The 15,921-nt window shown below is 44.8% G+C and overlaps 1 protein-coding gene across 6 annotated transcripts in view; it reads right to left on the bottom strand.

The window, feature by feature from the left end:
* MICAL2 (microtubule associated monooxygenase, calponin and LIM domain containing 2) overlaps positions 1-15,921 on the bottom strand; it is a 247,655-nt gene that overhangs the window by 58,247 nt on the left and 173,487 nt on the right. For 5 of the 6 annotated variants that reach the window (XM_054972925.1, XM_054972924.1, XM_054972922.1 and 2 more), the window contains one exon: positions 8,145-8,334. In XM_054972925.1, coding sequence (XP_054828900.1) covers positions 8,145-8,334 — 190 coding nt within the window. The remainder of the gene's footprint in view (positions 1-8,144; positions 8,335-15,921) is intronic. The other variant, XM_054972921.1, reaches the window with a different exon arrangement.

A 15,921-nucleotide genomic window follows, 5' to 3' on the forward strand; every position in this document is an offset into this window, starting at 1 on the left:
GGTAAAGTAGATCATGTAAGATGGGTGACCCCTCTCCTAGGGATTGCCCCCAGTTCTGTAGGAGTGCTTGCAGCATCTGCACCTGATTCCAGATGCAGGACTGGGTGGGAAGTAGGGTCTCCTGGCGCTGTTAATCCTGGGACTGGTTACAACGGCTGGAATCAGGTAGACATTCTCCAGAGGTTACAGGTACGGAAGAAAATGAGGATTCTTATCAAAATGTCAACGATGGATAACAGCAGGGCTCATTTGCAGCCGGAGCGCACTGGAACGGCGTTCCGGTAGGTCTAAAAAGAGGTCACATGGGTTTTGGCCCTGCCCACGTGATTTCCTCTGAGTGCAGGCCGAGTGGTGCTGAGCTCCAAAGGAACGCAAGCTGCTTGAATTCGTTCTGCCCTGCTCTTTTACTTTCATTTGTGATGGGTGGGGGAAGAGAGAGACAGAGAATGCCGAGTGGTGCTGGGCTCCAAAGGAAGGCAAGCTGCTTGGATTCATTCTGCTCTGCTCTTTTACTTTCATTTGTGATGGGTGGGGGAAGAGAGAGACAGAGAGAATGCCGAGTGGTGCTGGGCTCCAAAGGAAGGCAAGCTGCTTGGATTCATTCTGCCTTGCTCTTTTACTTTCATTTGTGACGGGTGGGGGAAGAGAGAGAGAGAGAATGCTGAGTGGTGCTGGGCTCCAAAGGAAGGCAAGCTGCTTGGATTCATTCTGCTCTGCTCTTTTACTTTCATTTGTGATGGGTGGGGGAAGAGAGAGAGAGAGAGAATGCCGAGTGGTGCTGGGCTCCAAAGGAATGCAAGCTGCTTGGATTCATTCTGCCCTGCTCTTTTACTTTTATTTGTGACTGGGGGGGAGAGAGAATGCTGAGTGGTGCTGGGCTCCAAGGGCAGGCAAGCTGCTTGGATTCATTCTGCTCTGCTCTTTTACTTTTATTTGTGACTGGGGGGGAGAGAGAATGCCGAGTGGTGCTGGGCTCCAAATGAACGCAAGCTGCTTGGATTCATTCTGCTTTGCTCTTTTACTTTTATTTGTGACTGGGGGGGGAGAGAGAATGCCGAGTGGTGCTGGGCTCCAAAGGAACGCAAGCTGCTTGGATTCATTCTGCTTTGCTCTTTTACTTTTATTTGTGACTGGGGGGGGGAGAGAGAATGCCGAGTGGTGCTGGCCTCCAAAGGAACGCAAGCTGCTTGGATTCATTCTGCTCTGCTCTTTTACTTTTATTTGTGACTGGGGGGGGAGAGAGAATGCCGAGTGGTGCTGGGCTCCAAAGGAAGGCAAGCTGCTTGGATTCATTCTGCTTTGCTCTTTTACTTTTATTTGTGACTGGGGGGGGAGAGAGAATGCCGAGTGGTGCTGGCCTCCAAAGGAACGCAAGCTGCTTGGATTCATTCTGCTCTGCTCTTTTACTTTTATTTGTGACTGGGGGGGAGAGAGAATGCCGAGTGGTGCTGGGCTCCAAAGGAACGCAAGCTGCTTGGATTCATTCTGCTTTGCTCTTTTACTTTTATTTGTGACTGGGGGGGAGAGAGAATGCCGAGTGGTGCTGGGCTCCAAAGGAAGGCAAGCTGCTTGGATTCATTCTGCTTTGCTCTTTTACTTTTATTTGTGACTGGGGGGGGAGAGAGAATGCCGAGTGGTGCTGGGCTCCAAAGGAAGGCAAGCTGCTTGGATTCATTCTGCTCTGCTCTTTTACTTTTATTTGTGACTGGGGGGGGAGAGAGAATGCCGAGTGGTGCTGGGCTCCAAAGGAACGCAAGCTGCTTGGATTCATTCTGCTTTGCTCTTTTACTTTTATTTGTGACTGGGGGGGAGAGAGAATGCCGAGTGGTGCTGGGCTCCAAAGGAAGGCAAGCTGCTTGGATTCATTCTGCTTTGCTCTTTTACTTTTATTTGTGACTGGGAGCGAGAGAGAGAGAATGCCGAGTGGTGCTGGGCTCCAAAGGAACGCAAGCTGCTTGGATTCATTCTGCTTTGCTCTTTTACTTTTATTTGTGACTGGGGGGGAGAGAGAATGCCGAGTGGTGCTGGGCTCCAAAGGAAGGCAAGCTGCTTGGATTCATTCTACTCTGCTCTTTTACTTTTATTTGTGACTGGGGGGGAGAGAGAATGCCGAGTGGTGCTGGGCTCCAAAGGAACGCAAGCTGCTTGGATTCATTCTGCTTTGCTCTTTTACTTTTATTTGTGACTGGGGGGGAGAGAGAATGCCGAGTGGTGCTGGGCTCCAAAGGAACGCAAGCTGCTTGGATTCATTCTGCTCTGCTCTTTTACTTTTATTTGTGACTGGGGGGGGAGAGAGAATGCCGAGTGGTGCTGGCCTCCAAAGGAACGCAAGCTGCTTGGATTCATTCTGCTCTGCTCTTTTACTTTTATTTGTGACTGGGGGGGGAGAGAGAATGCCGAGTGGTGCTGGGCTCCAAAGGAACGCAAGCTGCTTGGATTCATTCTGCTCTGCTCTTTTACTTTTATTTGTGACTGGGGGGGAGAGAGAATGCCGAGTGGTGCTGGGCTCCAAATGAACGCAAGCTGCTTGGATTCATTCTGCTTTGCTCTTTTACTTTTATTTGTGACTGGGGGGGGAGAGAGAATGCCGAGTGGTGCTGGCCTCCAAAGGAACGCAAGCTGCTTGGATTCATTCTGCTCTGCTCTTTTACTTTTATTTGTGACTGGGGGGGGGAGAGAGAATGCCGAGTGGTGCTGGGCTCCAAAGGAACGCAAGCTGCTTGGATTCATTCTGCTCTGCTCTTTTACTTTTATTTGTGACTGGGGGGGAGACAGAATGCCGAGTGGTGCTGGGCTCCAAATGAACGCAAGCTGCTTGGATTCATTCTGCTTTGCTCTTTTACTTTTATTTGTGACTGGGGGGGGAGAGAGAATGCCGAGTGGTGCTGGCCTCCAAAGGAACGCAAGCTGCTTGGATTCATTCTGCTCTGCTCTTTTACTTTTATTTGTGACTGGGGGGGGGGGAGAGAGAATGCCGAGTGGTGCTGGGCTCCAAAGGAACGCAAGCTGCTTGGATTCATTCTGCTTTGCTCTTTTACTTTTATTTGTGACTGGGGGGAGAGAGAATGCCGAGTGGTGCTGGCCTCCAAAGGAAGGCAAGCTGCTTGGATTCATTCTGCTTTGCTCTTTTACTTTTATTTGTGACTGGGGGGGGAGAGAGAATGCCGAGTGGTGCTGGCCTCCAAAGGAACGCAAGCTGCTTGGATTCATTCTGCTTTGCTCTTTTACTTTTATTTGTGACTGGGGGGGAGAGAGAATGCCGAGTGGTGCTGGGCTCCAAAGGAAGGCAAGCTGCTTGGATTCATTCTGCTTTGCTCTTTTACTTTTATTTGTGACTGGGAGCGAGAGAGAGAGAATGCCGAGTGGTGCTGGGCTCCAAAGGAACGCAAGCTGCTTGGATTCATTCTGCTCTGCTCTTTTACTTTTATTTGTGACTGGGGGGGGAGAGAGAATGCCGAGTGGTGCTGGGCTCCAAATGAACGCAAGCTGCTTGGATTCATTCTGCTTTGCTCTTTTACTTTTATTTGTGACTGGGGGGGGAGAGAGAATGCCGAGTGGTGCTGGCCTCCAAAGGAACGCAAGCTGCTTGGATTCATTCTGCTCTGCTCTTTTACTTTTATTTGTGACTGGGGGGGGGGGAGAGAGAATGCCGAGTGGTGCTGGGCTCCAAATGAACGCAAGCTGCTTGGATTCATTCTGCTTTGCTCTTTTACTTTTATTTGTGACTGGGGGGGGGGAGAGAGAATGCCGAGTGGTGCTGGCCTCCAAAGGAACGCAAGCTGCTTGGATTCATTCTGCTCTGCTCTTTTACTTTTATTTGTGACTGGGGGGGGAGAGAGAATGCCGAGTGGTGCTGGGCTCCAAAGGAACGCAAGCTGCTTGGATTCATTCTGCTTTGCTCTTTTACTTTTATTTGTGACTGGGGGGGAGAGAGAATGCCGAGTGGTGCTGGGCTCCAAAGGAAGGCAAGCTGCTTGGATTCATTCTGCTTTGCTCTTTTACTTTTATTTGTGACTGGGGGGGGAGAGAGAATGCCGAGTGGTGCTGGCCTCCAAAGGAACGCAAGCTGCTTGGATTCATTCTGCTCTGCTCTTTTACTTTTATTTGTGACTGGGGGGGGGAGAGAGAATGCCGAGTGGTGCTGGGCTCCAAAGGAACGCAAGCTGCTTGGATTCATTCTGCTTTGCTCTTTTACTTTTATTTGTGACTGGGGGGGGAGAGAGAATGCCGAGTGGTGCTGGCCTCCAAAGGAACGCAAGCTGCTTGGATTCATTCTGCTCTGCTCTTTTACTTTTATTTGTGACTGGGGGGGGAGAGAGAATGCCGAGTGGTGCTGGGCTCCAAATGAACGCAAGCTGCTTGGATTCATTCTGCTCTGCTCTTTTACTTTTATTTGTGACTGGGGGGGAGAGAAAATGCCGAGTGGTGCTGGCCTCCAAAGGAACGCAAGCTGCTTGGATTCATTCTGCTCTGCTCTTTTACTTTTATTTGTGACTGGGGGGGGAGAGAGAATGCCGAGTGGTGCTGGCCTCCAAAGGAACGCAAGCTGCTTGGATTCATTCTGCTCTGCTCTTTTACTTTTATTTGTGACTGGGGGGGGAGAGAGAATGCCGAGTGGTGCTGGCCTCCAAAGGAACGCAAGCTGCTTGGATTCATTCTGCTCTGCTCTTTTACTTTTATTTGTGACTGGGGGGGAGAGAGAATGCCGAGTGGTGCTGGGCTCCAAAGGAACGCAAGCTGCTTGGATTCATTCTGCTCTGCTCTTTTACTTTTATTTGTGACTGGGGGGGGAGAGAGAATGCCGAGTGGTGCTGGGCTCCAAAGGAACGCAAGCTGCTTGGATTCATTCTGCTTTGCTCTTTTACTTTTATTTGTGACTGGGGGGGAGAGAGAATGCCGAGTGGTGCTGGGCTCCAAAGGAAGGCAAGCTGCTTGGATTCATTCTGCTTTGCTCTTTTACTTTTATTTGTGACTGGGGGGGGGAGAGAGAATGCCGAGTGGTGCTGGCCTCCAAAGGAACGCAAGCTGCTTGGATTCATTCTGCTCTGCTCTTTTACTTTTATTTGTGACTGGGGGGGAGAGAGAATGCCGAGTGGTGCTGGGCTCCAAAGGAACGCAAGCTGCTTGGATTCATTCTGCTTTGCTCTTTTACTTTTATTTGTGACTGGGGAGGAGAGAGAATGCCGAGTGGTGCTGGGCTCCAAAGGAAGGCAAGCTGCTTGGATTCATTCTGCTTTGCTCTTTTACTTTTATTTGTGACTGGGAGCGAGAGAGAGAGAATGCCGAGTGGTGCTGGGCTCCAAAGGAACGCAAGCTGCTTGGATTCATTCTGCTCTGCTCTTTTACTTTTATTTGTGACTGGGGGGGAGAGAGAATGCCGAGTTGTGCTGGGCTCCAAATGAACGCAAGCTGCTTGGATTCATTCTGCTTTGCTCTTTTACTTTTATTTGTGACTGGGAGCGAGAGAGAGAGAATGCCGAGTGGTGCTGGGCTCCAAAGGAACGCAAGCTGCTTGGATTCATTCTGCTTTGCTCTTTTACTTTTATTTGTGACTGGGGGGGAGAGAGAATGCCGAGTGGTGCTGGGCTCCAAAGGAAGGCAAGCTGCTTGGATTCATTCTACTCTGCTCTTTTACTTTCATTTGTGATGGAGGGGGAGAAGAGAGAGAGAGAGAGAGAGAGAGAGAGAATGCCGAGTGGTGCTGGGCTCCAAAGGAATGCAAGCTGCTTGGATTCATTCTGCTCTGCTCTTTTACTTTCATTTGTGCCAGGGGGGGGAGAGAGAGAGAATGCCGAGTGGTGCTGGGCTCCAAAGGAAGGCAAGCTGCTTGGATTCATTCTGCTCTGCTCCTTAACTTTCATTTGTGACTGGGAGTGAGAGAGAGAGAATGACGAGTGGTGGTGGGCTCCAAAGGAACGCAAGCTGCTTGGATTCATTCTGCTTTGCTCTTTTACTTTTATTTGTGACTGGGGGGGAGAGAGAATGCCGAGTGGTGCTGGGCTCCAAAGGAAGGCAAGCTGCTTGGATTCATTCTACTCTGCTCTTTTACTTTCATTTGTGATGGAGGGGGAGAAGAGAGAGAGAGAGAGAGAGAGAGAGAGAGAGAGAGAGAGAGAGAATGCCGAGTGGTGCTGGGCTCCAAAGGAATGCAAGCTGCTTGGATTCATTCTGCTCTGCTCTTTTACTTTCATTTGTGACAGGGGGGGGAGAGAGAGAGAATGCCGAGTGGTGCTGGGCTCCAAAGGAAGGCAAGCTGCTTGGATTCATTCTGCTCTGCTCCTTTACTTTCATTTGTGACTGGGAGTGAGAGAGAGAGAATGACGAGTGGTGCTGGGCTCCAAAGGAACGCAAGCTGCTTGGATTCATTCTGCTCTGCTCTTTTACTTTTATTTGTGACTGGGGGGGGAGAGAGAATGCCGAGTGGTGCTGGGCTCCAAAGGAAGGCAAGCTGCTTGGATTCATTCTACTCTGCTCTTTTACTTTCATTTGTGATGGAGGGGGAGAAGAGAGAGAGAGAGAGAGAGAGAGAGAGAGAATGCCGAGTGGTGCTGGGCTCCAAAGGAAGGCAAGCTGCTTGGATTCATTCTGCTCTGCTCCTTTACTTTCATTTGTGACTGTTGGGGCGGGCAAGAAAATGAGTGAGTGAGTGCAAGCCGAGTGGTGCTGAGCTACAAGGAAACACAAGCTGCTTGGAATTCATGCTGCTTTATTTTCATTTGTAACTTGAGAGAGTGAGTGAGTGGGTGCAAGCAGGGCTGGCTCTCCAGAGGAGGGTAAGCTGCTTTGAGTTCATTCTGCTTTAAGGAAATACCTGGAGACTTTCGCAGAAAGGGGCCTGAGGGGTGGATGTTGCCTTCTGACACACTTCCGGTGATGTCAGGGTGTGTGGCATATGCTAATGAGTTATGGTAATGAGTTCCTGTAGTTCTTTTTATAGGAAATGACCCCTGGATAACAGGATACAGCAGATAGATCCCCAGACCATTGTAGCAAGACACAAGTGCTTGGTCAAATGGCTTTTATTCAGAAATCAGATCATTTCCATATACAGGTCCATAGGACTACTTAGAAACAAGGTAGCCATCTAAGCAGCAAGAGTAGAAGTTGATAGGAATGACATCATATGAGAGAAACTTCTCTTTTAACATTCGAGTTTGCTCCTTTCCTCCCTCCAACCCTAAACAAAGCTTTGGTGCTCTCCTGGTGTGAGAACATTCTACATATTTGTGATATCAACTTGATCTACTAGGAAACAAGACATAGCAAAGTCTGGGAAGGAACACAAGGTCATAAACACTGGAAGCTGTTACAGTCCAATAGATAAACACCTGTGAAAGCCTGAGAAAGAAATAGTTATGGCACTAGCAAAGTGATATTGAGTTACAGCAGGATACATTTTGTTCAGCACAACAGAATCAAAATTGGCATAGATGGGGCTCAGGCATGACACTTTCATGCCTTTTCGTCCCTGCTTCTAGGATGAAAGTACAAAGAGTGGTTATAGAAATTCACTGCATTTCTGGAAGTGGAAGTTTCACATGGCCTCAAAGACCATCCTTAAAATGCATTACCACCATTAAAAATGTTCACCCCACGACCACTGGAACATTTTGGCCCATTTTATCTACTGGTCACCCTCTCCTTTGTCACAACTTTGCTACCTAACTCCCCTTTGCAGTGTGACATAATTTACAAATGGTTCCTCAAACCAGAAGGCTACTATAAATAGAATGGGGAAGGGGATGTAAAATCTCTTTTTCCCGTTGAAAAAGTCAAAAAAATATCCTGTACAGCCAACATTTATGATGGTGAAGCTCACAATAGGCAATGTGCTTTTTATTCAAAAAATTCCAACAGTCTTTATTTAAATACTGCTAATTTTACAAGGATAACATTTTACTGTATAGCCAACATTGGTTCAATTAATTTTTTTACTCCTCTGACTCAGGTCATTGTTGGGTGTGTGTGTGTAAAGATTGCCTGCAAGTGAGTCATAGGCCTATGCAAGGTGTATGGCAGCTGTAAAGATTAACGTACTTGGCTCATCATCCTTCCTTCCCCCATGCTACCTCTTGTGTTTAGCTTATTTAGTTGTAAACTTGTTGGCTACCTTCAGACACCAAACTACAAGAATTCCAAAATACCTGCTTCCATCACTGGTTACCATAACCCGGACAGCCAGAAGATTGTGTTCAGTCATCTCTTCTTCTGGAATAACTCTTACAGAGGCCCATTCTGAAGACACAAAGGAGTGTTTGCCTTTAAAATCAGTGTCAAGGACTTCCTTGCACCTCATTGGATAAATTGGTTCATCTATTGTATTATAGTAGCCATCTAGAGAAAGGAAATGAAAACAAGCCTGTCTTTATCATAGTATAATAATGTTGTGTAACTCATTCCAGGATGCTTCAAAAGTTGCACAAAAACTGGGGAAGAGCATGCATGAGTTGCTGGTGCTTCTTCTTTCTGTACTTCCTGTGTCACCTATCAATATTAATCTGCCTCTTTGGAATGAAAATGTAATTTTCTATGTGATATGGATGTCAAATGTTTTCAAAGGTGGTGAATTAAAAAAAAGTTTGCAGGTATCTCGAATCAGGTTAGTGCTGCTCAAAAGAGTCTGTGGAGTGCAGATTTGGTAACATGAGAATTCTGAACTGTAACCTGGGTTCATAAAGTCTGATACTAATCTACTTTAGGTAATGGGAAGAATGTTTGCTATGTACTTGGTGCTGTGTTTCCAATCGTGTGCTTTTCTTTAACAAGCATCTATTTATGGTGCACAGTCAGTTTAAAAAGCTACGCGTGTATGTGGTAATTACTCTAAAAAAACTGCCTGAGACTTTAGGATACTGGTTTTAGCTTACTCAAAGTTCTACTCCACTTTAATATTTGGAGCAAAGAGTTTTTTTTCCTGACAGGGTAGACACAAAACATGGTCACACTTTCACAAGGCCAAAGCAAAATTCTGAGAAGAATGCTGAAATTATTATATGCCTAAGCAGGTTCCCTGATCATTCAAAATGCAAACCAAATATGAACCTGACAAGGACTTTGATGTGTTGGTCTTCAGAATGCTGCAACACCTTTTCTGTTTTTATTTACCCAAAGATTTTTAACAAGTGGATTATATTAGGATGTGGCTAAAAACAATTTGATTATACATTGATGGAGTCCCAAGACCAACTGAGTATGTCGGAATCCAGTGGAAATAGCAAGTGTGTTAAAAGGAGAACAACTTTTAGGTACAGTTTAATGCCTTCAACACACTGCAGAGGTTCATATGAGAAGTAGTGGTATTAATTATCATGCCATTGTTACATGGAAGATAAACATAACCAGGGACTAGGAAGCATAAAGTGTAAGGCAAAAGGCTGCACATCAGAGATTATGACACAGCTTGAATGCTTGCCTGTGGGATAGTATTGAGCAGCTGTTCCATGCCTATAATTATCACAGCTTTCCCTTGCATTCTCAAACTGCTATCCTATGCAGTCTGTACACAAAAGACAGGCTCCAAAAAAGCTCTCCAACTGGCAATGGAAACATAGCACAAGGCCATGTATGTAGCCATCATCAAAGTCTAAACTGGAACTCTGACAATGGTTTTTCCTTCAATCATTCTTTCCACCTCTTGCTACCAGTTTTCATTAAATGATGGGGTGTGATCACAACAAGCTGTGGTATGGTTACCCTGTCCTTAATTCCAATGACCTCACACAGCCTCTTTGTTACAAACACAGAATGTCTCAGCAGGCCCCAGACAGGAAAAAAAAAACACCTCTGAGGATTTTGATGCCTTCTTCCCCTGCCCCAAAAGAGAAGAAAGGGTTCATTTTGTTCACTTTTCAAAAACAAGTTACAACTGAAGGAAGACAAAAATCAATTCTCAGTGGCAAAAATAATTTTCAAGAAAACTATAATCTTTTGTTACAACCCAATTAAGCAGTCTCACTCACAGGCTCAGAGCAATAAGGAAACATAGTTCAGTCCAGAAACAGTAAGATGCCCTGTAATCAATGGGATTCATGGTTCACCTATGCATTCCTATTGATTTCTTAGGCCTGTGTGCATAGGCCACAAACAATACAGGATTATGCCTCTGAACTCCAAACCTATGTACTACTACAAGGCTCCAGAGAGTTCAGTAAGGTTAGTGCTAGCAGAGCACTATACACTAGGGATGTGCGATTGGGTATATCCGGTTTAAAAATATACCCCCCAATACTTTTTTTTATATCACTTGGGTCTATCCAAATATGCCTGTCTTATATGGGTATATTTGGATAAACTGGTATTTACATTTCTGAATAATCAGGATCTATTTGGGAATATTCAGGAACTGCATTTTAAAGATTGCAGCAGCTTGCTCCCCCCCCACTCTTTTAGGTTTCTCAGGCAACAGGAAGGTGGTGTGGGAGAGCAGCGTTATTATGTGTGAGCATGTCAGTATTGCTTGCTTGCCATAAGCCTTGGTACTACCAGCTTGCCAGGTTGGATACTGGTATTCTCTGGTTTGACACTGGTTCTGTTGTGGTTGCATTGGCCTTGGGTTCTGTCTGGCATCTGTGAGTGACACCGGTTCTGTTGGGCTTATAACAGTATCTCTTGCTTCAGTTTGGTTCTGTTGGGATTCTCTGATTTGGTGTTGGTTCTGTTTGTATTGGGAGGCTTTTGGTCAGTGGCTGCTCTTGTATGTTTGGCTTCCTGTGTTCTAGAGAAAGCCTTGGATATTTTCCCCATAGGAAAATTGTGAATGACTGAGGGCAATTGTTCAAGGCACCTAAAATCTTGGGGGGGGGGTGTCTTTTGTGAACAGGAAAGAGTAAGTTCCCTACAATTTTTGTAGTTTTCTTGAAAAACAGCCTCTCTAGCTCCCTGGAAAGATTCCCCCATAGCAAATAATGGAGCCTATCATCATCATCCCCCCACCTTCCTTACTGAAACAACAGAGTGGATTACAAAGTGCAAGTCAATATTTTCAACAGCTAGGACGTTCAATGAACAAAAAATAAAACACAAACTCATAGACTATACCAGTACTTTTGGTCCCAAATATTGGGAATATGGAATAGATATGGTATTCTGGATACATGAATCTGAGAAATGCTAGTTTTCTTTGTACATATCCCTACCACAGAGACATCTGGATTTGAAAATATCTGTACCAAGAACTTTTAAAGACAACATCAAACCTTTAACATTAAAACAAATTATACCTAAGAGAATCTCTTAGGTATAATTAGGGTAATTGAGTATGGACACATGCAGCAATGAATAGCCTCTTTCCCCCAACTACTAGGACTTCAGAGACTTCTTGTGATTTATTTGGCTATATGCAAAGTAGGAAAGTATTTGTTTCATTTTCTTAAAGAAAACTGGAAGATACTCTGCTATCAGCAGTTCATGGTCAATATGGTGGTGTGGGAAGGAACCCATACAAGAGCCAAGATTGGGCTGGATCCAATGAGTCCAATGAAGAATCTTCATTTAGAGGAAGAAAGTCATTGGGTTCTGTCTGGTCCTACAGTCTGCTAACCTCTAGAGACGCACTTTCTGGACCTTCTCATAGGCCTAGAGCCTGTAGCCTGACTCCGCAAGGCACATTCAGCCTTTGAACATTACTGGCTCAGCAGGAGACAATTAGAGATATGAGATTGTCAGCAACTGCTGACATGCTAGCACGAATCAGCAGGGTAGTTGCCTGAAAGCTTCTGAGTTGATTCACAACAGAGCAGAAAATAGCAATCTGGAAATTTCAGCAGTAACATCTTTAAAACTACACTATCCTTTTTGACAAAAACAACATTTTATCAACATTCCTTACATGGCTTATTCACTCTAGGGGGTAACTCCTCTCTCACACACATATACACACAAGTGAGAAAGATGAATGGCCTTGTTGAATTTGTGCAGCCTTGAGGAACATTTGGGATCCCATCATTCCTAGGTACAGGACTGCTTGTGACCGCTGCTCTACTCCAGACTTGAAACTGGACTTTTATTGCCTCAGCCATCAAGGTTTTCAGAACATGATAAAGACTATCCCGGCAGAGATGGCATCAACATAGCCTCAAACACCTGGTTGACAGCAGGAGAGAAGCTGGGTTTCTAAGGAGCTCTTGTTAATTACTTTACAAAGAACAGTGTGATAGAGTAAATTACATACAAAGCTCCCTGGGAAAAGATTAAATTAGATCACAAACCAGCTTAGAATGTCTCAGAGTCCATCATGAACAGAGATCAGAAGAGAACCAGGATGTACTAATTGTACTTGTAGACTACTCAACATTAAGGCACCCGTAGCCGTGACAATAACCAAAAATATGTATGTAAGAGACTGCAAGCCTCTCCAGAAATATTTTTTAAAAAGGAAGATAAGCCTCCAGGCATGCCCTGAAAGCAACATGTGCTGATAAGAGGAATAGTGATGTAGCAGGATGCAACTGGGAATGTGGTATGGGGAATAGAATGCGAAGGAAACCAAGCAGCTGAATGGAGGAAGCCTTTAACAAGGGAAGAGATTCTGCACATGCAGCTGGGGAACCAGCCACATGACCGAGCCACCGCTTCAGGGAGCACTATGCTGCCCCATTTCTGCTTTTCTGTATTTTCAAGAAAGTCAGTCAGTCCCTTTGTTGGCATAAATTCAAGAAATTCTCATGCTCTTGCTTCTTGAACATAGCCCTTGACAGGTACATCTCTTCAGACAATGGGGGAACAAAGAAAACTTCATGTGATGGCCTGGAAAAGGTGGAGTGATCAGCCTGAGCCAGACCTCCCTATGGACATGATGCAGATTTTAAAATCACTAGCAATCTAATGTGTATGTGATGTTAATATTGGTTCTTTTGCGTTAGATCATGGACATGTGTTAATAGAGGATTGGCATTAGCAAACATACAAAAATATGCTTCAGGATCAGAAAAGATTTTACTTCACTATTGAGACAAAAGGCACCTACACTTTTGGTATGTTAGCAACCAACACAAAGTATTTCTAAAGGGCTTGCTGGAGTCCTCAGTATTTTAATGTTGCTAATACACAAACTTTGTTTGCATCCACTAATAATTAATCACAGGAAAATGTTACTATGTCTGGACTGAATCAAAGAAGAACAGGCAGAAACGTGTTGCTAAATGGCTAGATAAAGTAATATTTTACTGTGTTGGAGGGCATTTCAGTTGGATGAACTGACCCTTCAACAGGCATCCACACATGGTTGAAAAAATGCAGATCTGCCATAACAGCAGAGGAAGATTATCATTGTTAACTCAAAGGTTATCACATAGGATTACTTAATTTCTAAAATATTATTACTGAAGTATGTCAGGTAGCCATGCTTCCTGAGGGTCAATGTTATGGAGTAATTGTATTTTTGTTCATATGGCTGCCCTGTCCATATATGAAGTAGGTGTGTGTGTGTTTTAGAAAAAGAAAAGTTTGTGGGTAACTACAGCCAAGTTCCGTCTTCTTTTCATTTTACCTCCCCCGCCCCCACACCTTTCTTTATCACCACAAGTGAAATATATAAACAAGCAAACATCTTGATTGGCTTTTAATTCCGTGGGTAGAGATAGCATATTTTTCTTTCATGATTTTGGGAAAACACTCTAAATATGCTTGTGAGCAGTTTTCCTTATTTCACTTATTCTACAATTCAGCCATGGTTTAGAAAAGGTCTGGAGCGGAGCCTTTGCACAAAAGAAAACACATAAAAGAGTTGAAAGAAATATTGTCTACAGAGGAAAAAAACCTGTTTTGTTTCAAAATACAAGTCCAGGAGATAAGTAAAATTTTCTTGAGGTATAAGCTTTTGTGAGTCAAAGCTCACTTCTTCAGGTATCTGGAAAAGCAGGCTTTAATTCAGAAAAGCATATACTGCGAAAAACCCCAGTCCTGGGCTTACCAGGGGCCCTGGTTTGAGTGCCCACAGTGTTGGGGGCTTGGCACAAGGGAGCCATCAAAGGGGTTTTTTTTCCTTAGGCCCCCTTTGAAGCAGTGCAGGGCCCCTCTGGGTTGGCTACCTGGTCAGCCAATCAGCACAAGGCTGGCCAGGCTGAGGAGCAGGGCCCTGCAGGTAGACCTGGAGGAGGAAGGTTTCCCTCTGGTCTGCTGGGGGGAATAAATTAAGGGGCCAGCTGTGCTGCTGGCATTCAGTCGGCTCCAGCTTCTTGACTTTGAGTCTACTGCTCTCATTTTTTCCTACTACTAAAGACTAACATGGCAACCCACTTGAAATGGTTTTGTTTAAAAGATTCGAGAACTTAATCAGAGTTTTCTTAACTGTGATTCTTGTCAAGAGGGCACTGCACAAATGTCTTTCCTCCTTTCACAGACAGGCAATATTGTCATGTATACCTGACTAAAGATGAACAGTATAGGTCAGAATGGCAATGTAAAAGAAAGAAAAGAATTATGTGAACAAATATTGTTCAATTGATTGATTCCCTCCTCCCCACTGAACAGGTTTTACTGAAGAGAGCAATTTAAAATTCAGACCTAAGTCCAGGCCCTATATGGTTTAAACATCTGGAGAAGGTTGAGACTGTCTTCTCCTTCCACCTTAAAGATCAACTTAGTTCTTTTTATGTTTAGCCCAATGTAATCCAAGAATATTGTATAGAGACAAAGTCATCAGGATGCTCAGACAAGACATTTGAGCAATACAGCAGGCAAAGGAAACATGGGGTTGGATCCAGCCAGCTTTTTCACTCAATTACTGTCCTCATCCCCCATGTCTTTTGTCTATGCAGATGACCCCCAGTATAGCATTTTGGTGGCCAAAGAGAACCCCTTCCTACCCACATCAGCCCCAGAAAATATGGTTGTATTCAACGCACTGAGTTCTCATGAAGTTGAAACTGCAAGAACATAAACAGAGCGAAAAGCATTTTCTGGGTTGCTGTCAACACTGTAACCTGGCCAACTCAAACAAAAGGCTGGATCATGCAAAGACTGGAATCCTTGTATTAATAGTTATCTATATTTTCACAGCCATGCAAATAAGCCAAATTAGCTGTTGACCTGGCCACTGGGCACTAGCTTTCAGTCTAACTTTTGAAAAGAATTGAATATTTACAAGAAAAAAAGCCATTACCTTTTATGGTAAAGTTTCAGAATAGCTTGGGCACTACTTTTTTTTAGCCAGAAGCAATCCAATCATAAATCATTTTACCTTCTGGAACCCCCAAGACAATCCACACTGACTTTGTCACCTGTTCAGACACTGAGTATCAAGAAAAGGAGAGCAGCAAGATGACACAACCTATAGGAGGGAAGAGATGCCCTTTATAGGAATCTTTCAGCCTACCCTGCCAAGCAATCTTAACTCAAGCTTTGGCTTTATTCTAATGAATAGAACTATAGTTTGTCACTCTTCAGTGAAAACATACCTGGATGAAAGGTGCTTAAAATTTGCCGCTGTGAGGTGTGTGTGCGTGCTCTCTTTGCTATTGTTCCACATGCTTTTGGTTATGGCCAAGATAGCTAAAGTGGAAATGCAACCTTTCTTTTGCTAAAAAGAAAAGTGAGCTTTTCGCCAGAGCCTTGCATCCCTACCTCCCCAGAGGTTGCAGTCCTCTCTCAATGGATGAACAGAGAAATATCTATCTCAGCAGCTTTAACTATAAAAGAAACTCACAGACTCACCACAAGCTGAGTTGCAGATGAGGGCAGGCTGGGCGCAAGGCAAAGGGCATTGGCTGTGGAAGAGGAGGAGCCATGAGGGGATCATTTCTCCTCAGACCAATGCATGGTCGCTGCCATTCCAAGATGACAGTGGATGAAGCAGGACTATTTCCTACCTTCCTACCCTCTGCAGCAGGGGAAAGGGGGGGCTGTCACAACTTTAGGTGATTTGGTGGTTTCAAGGCCTTGGGCTGCTCACCCCACTGGGGTGAGCAGTGCAGAATGAATGGC

This window comes from Eublepharis macularius, chromosome 2, assembly GCF_028583425.1.
Source record: "Eublepharis macularius isolate TG4126 chromosome 2, MPM_Emac_v1.0, whole genome shotgun sequence".
Lineage (NCBI taxonomy): Eukaryota > Metazoa > Chordata > Lepidosauria > Squamata > Eublepharidae > Eublepharis > Eublepharis macularius.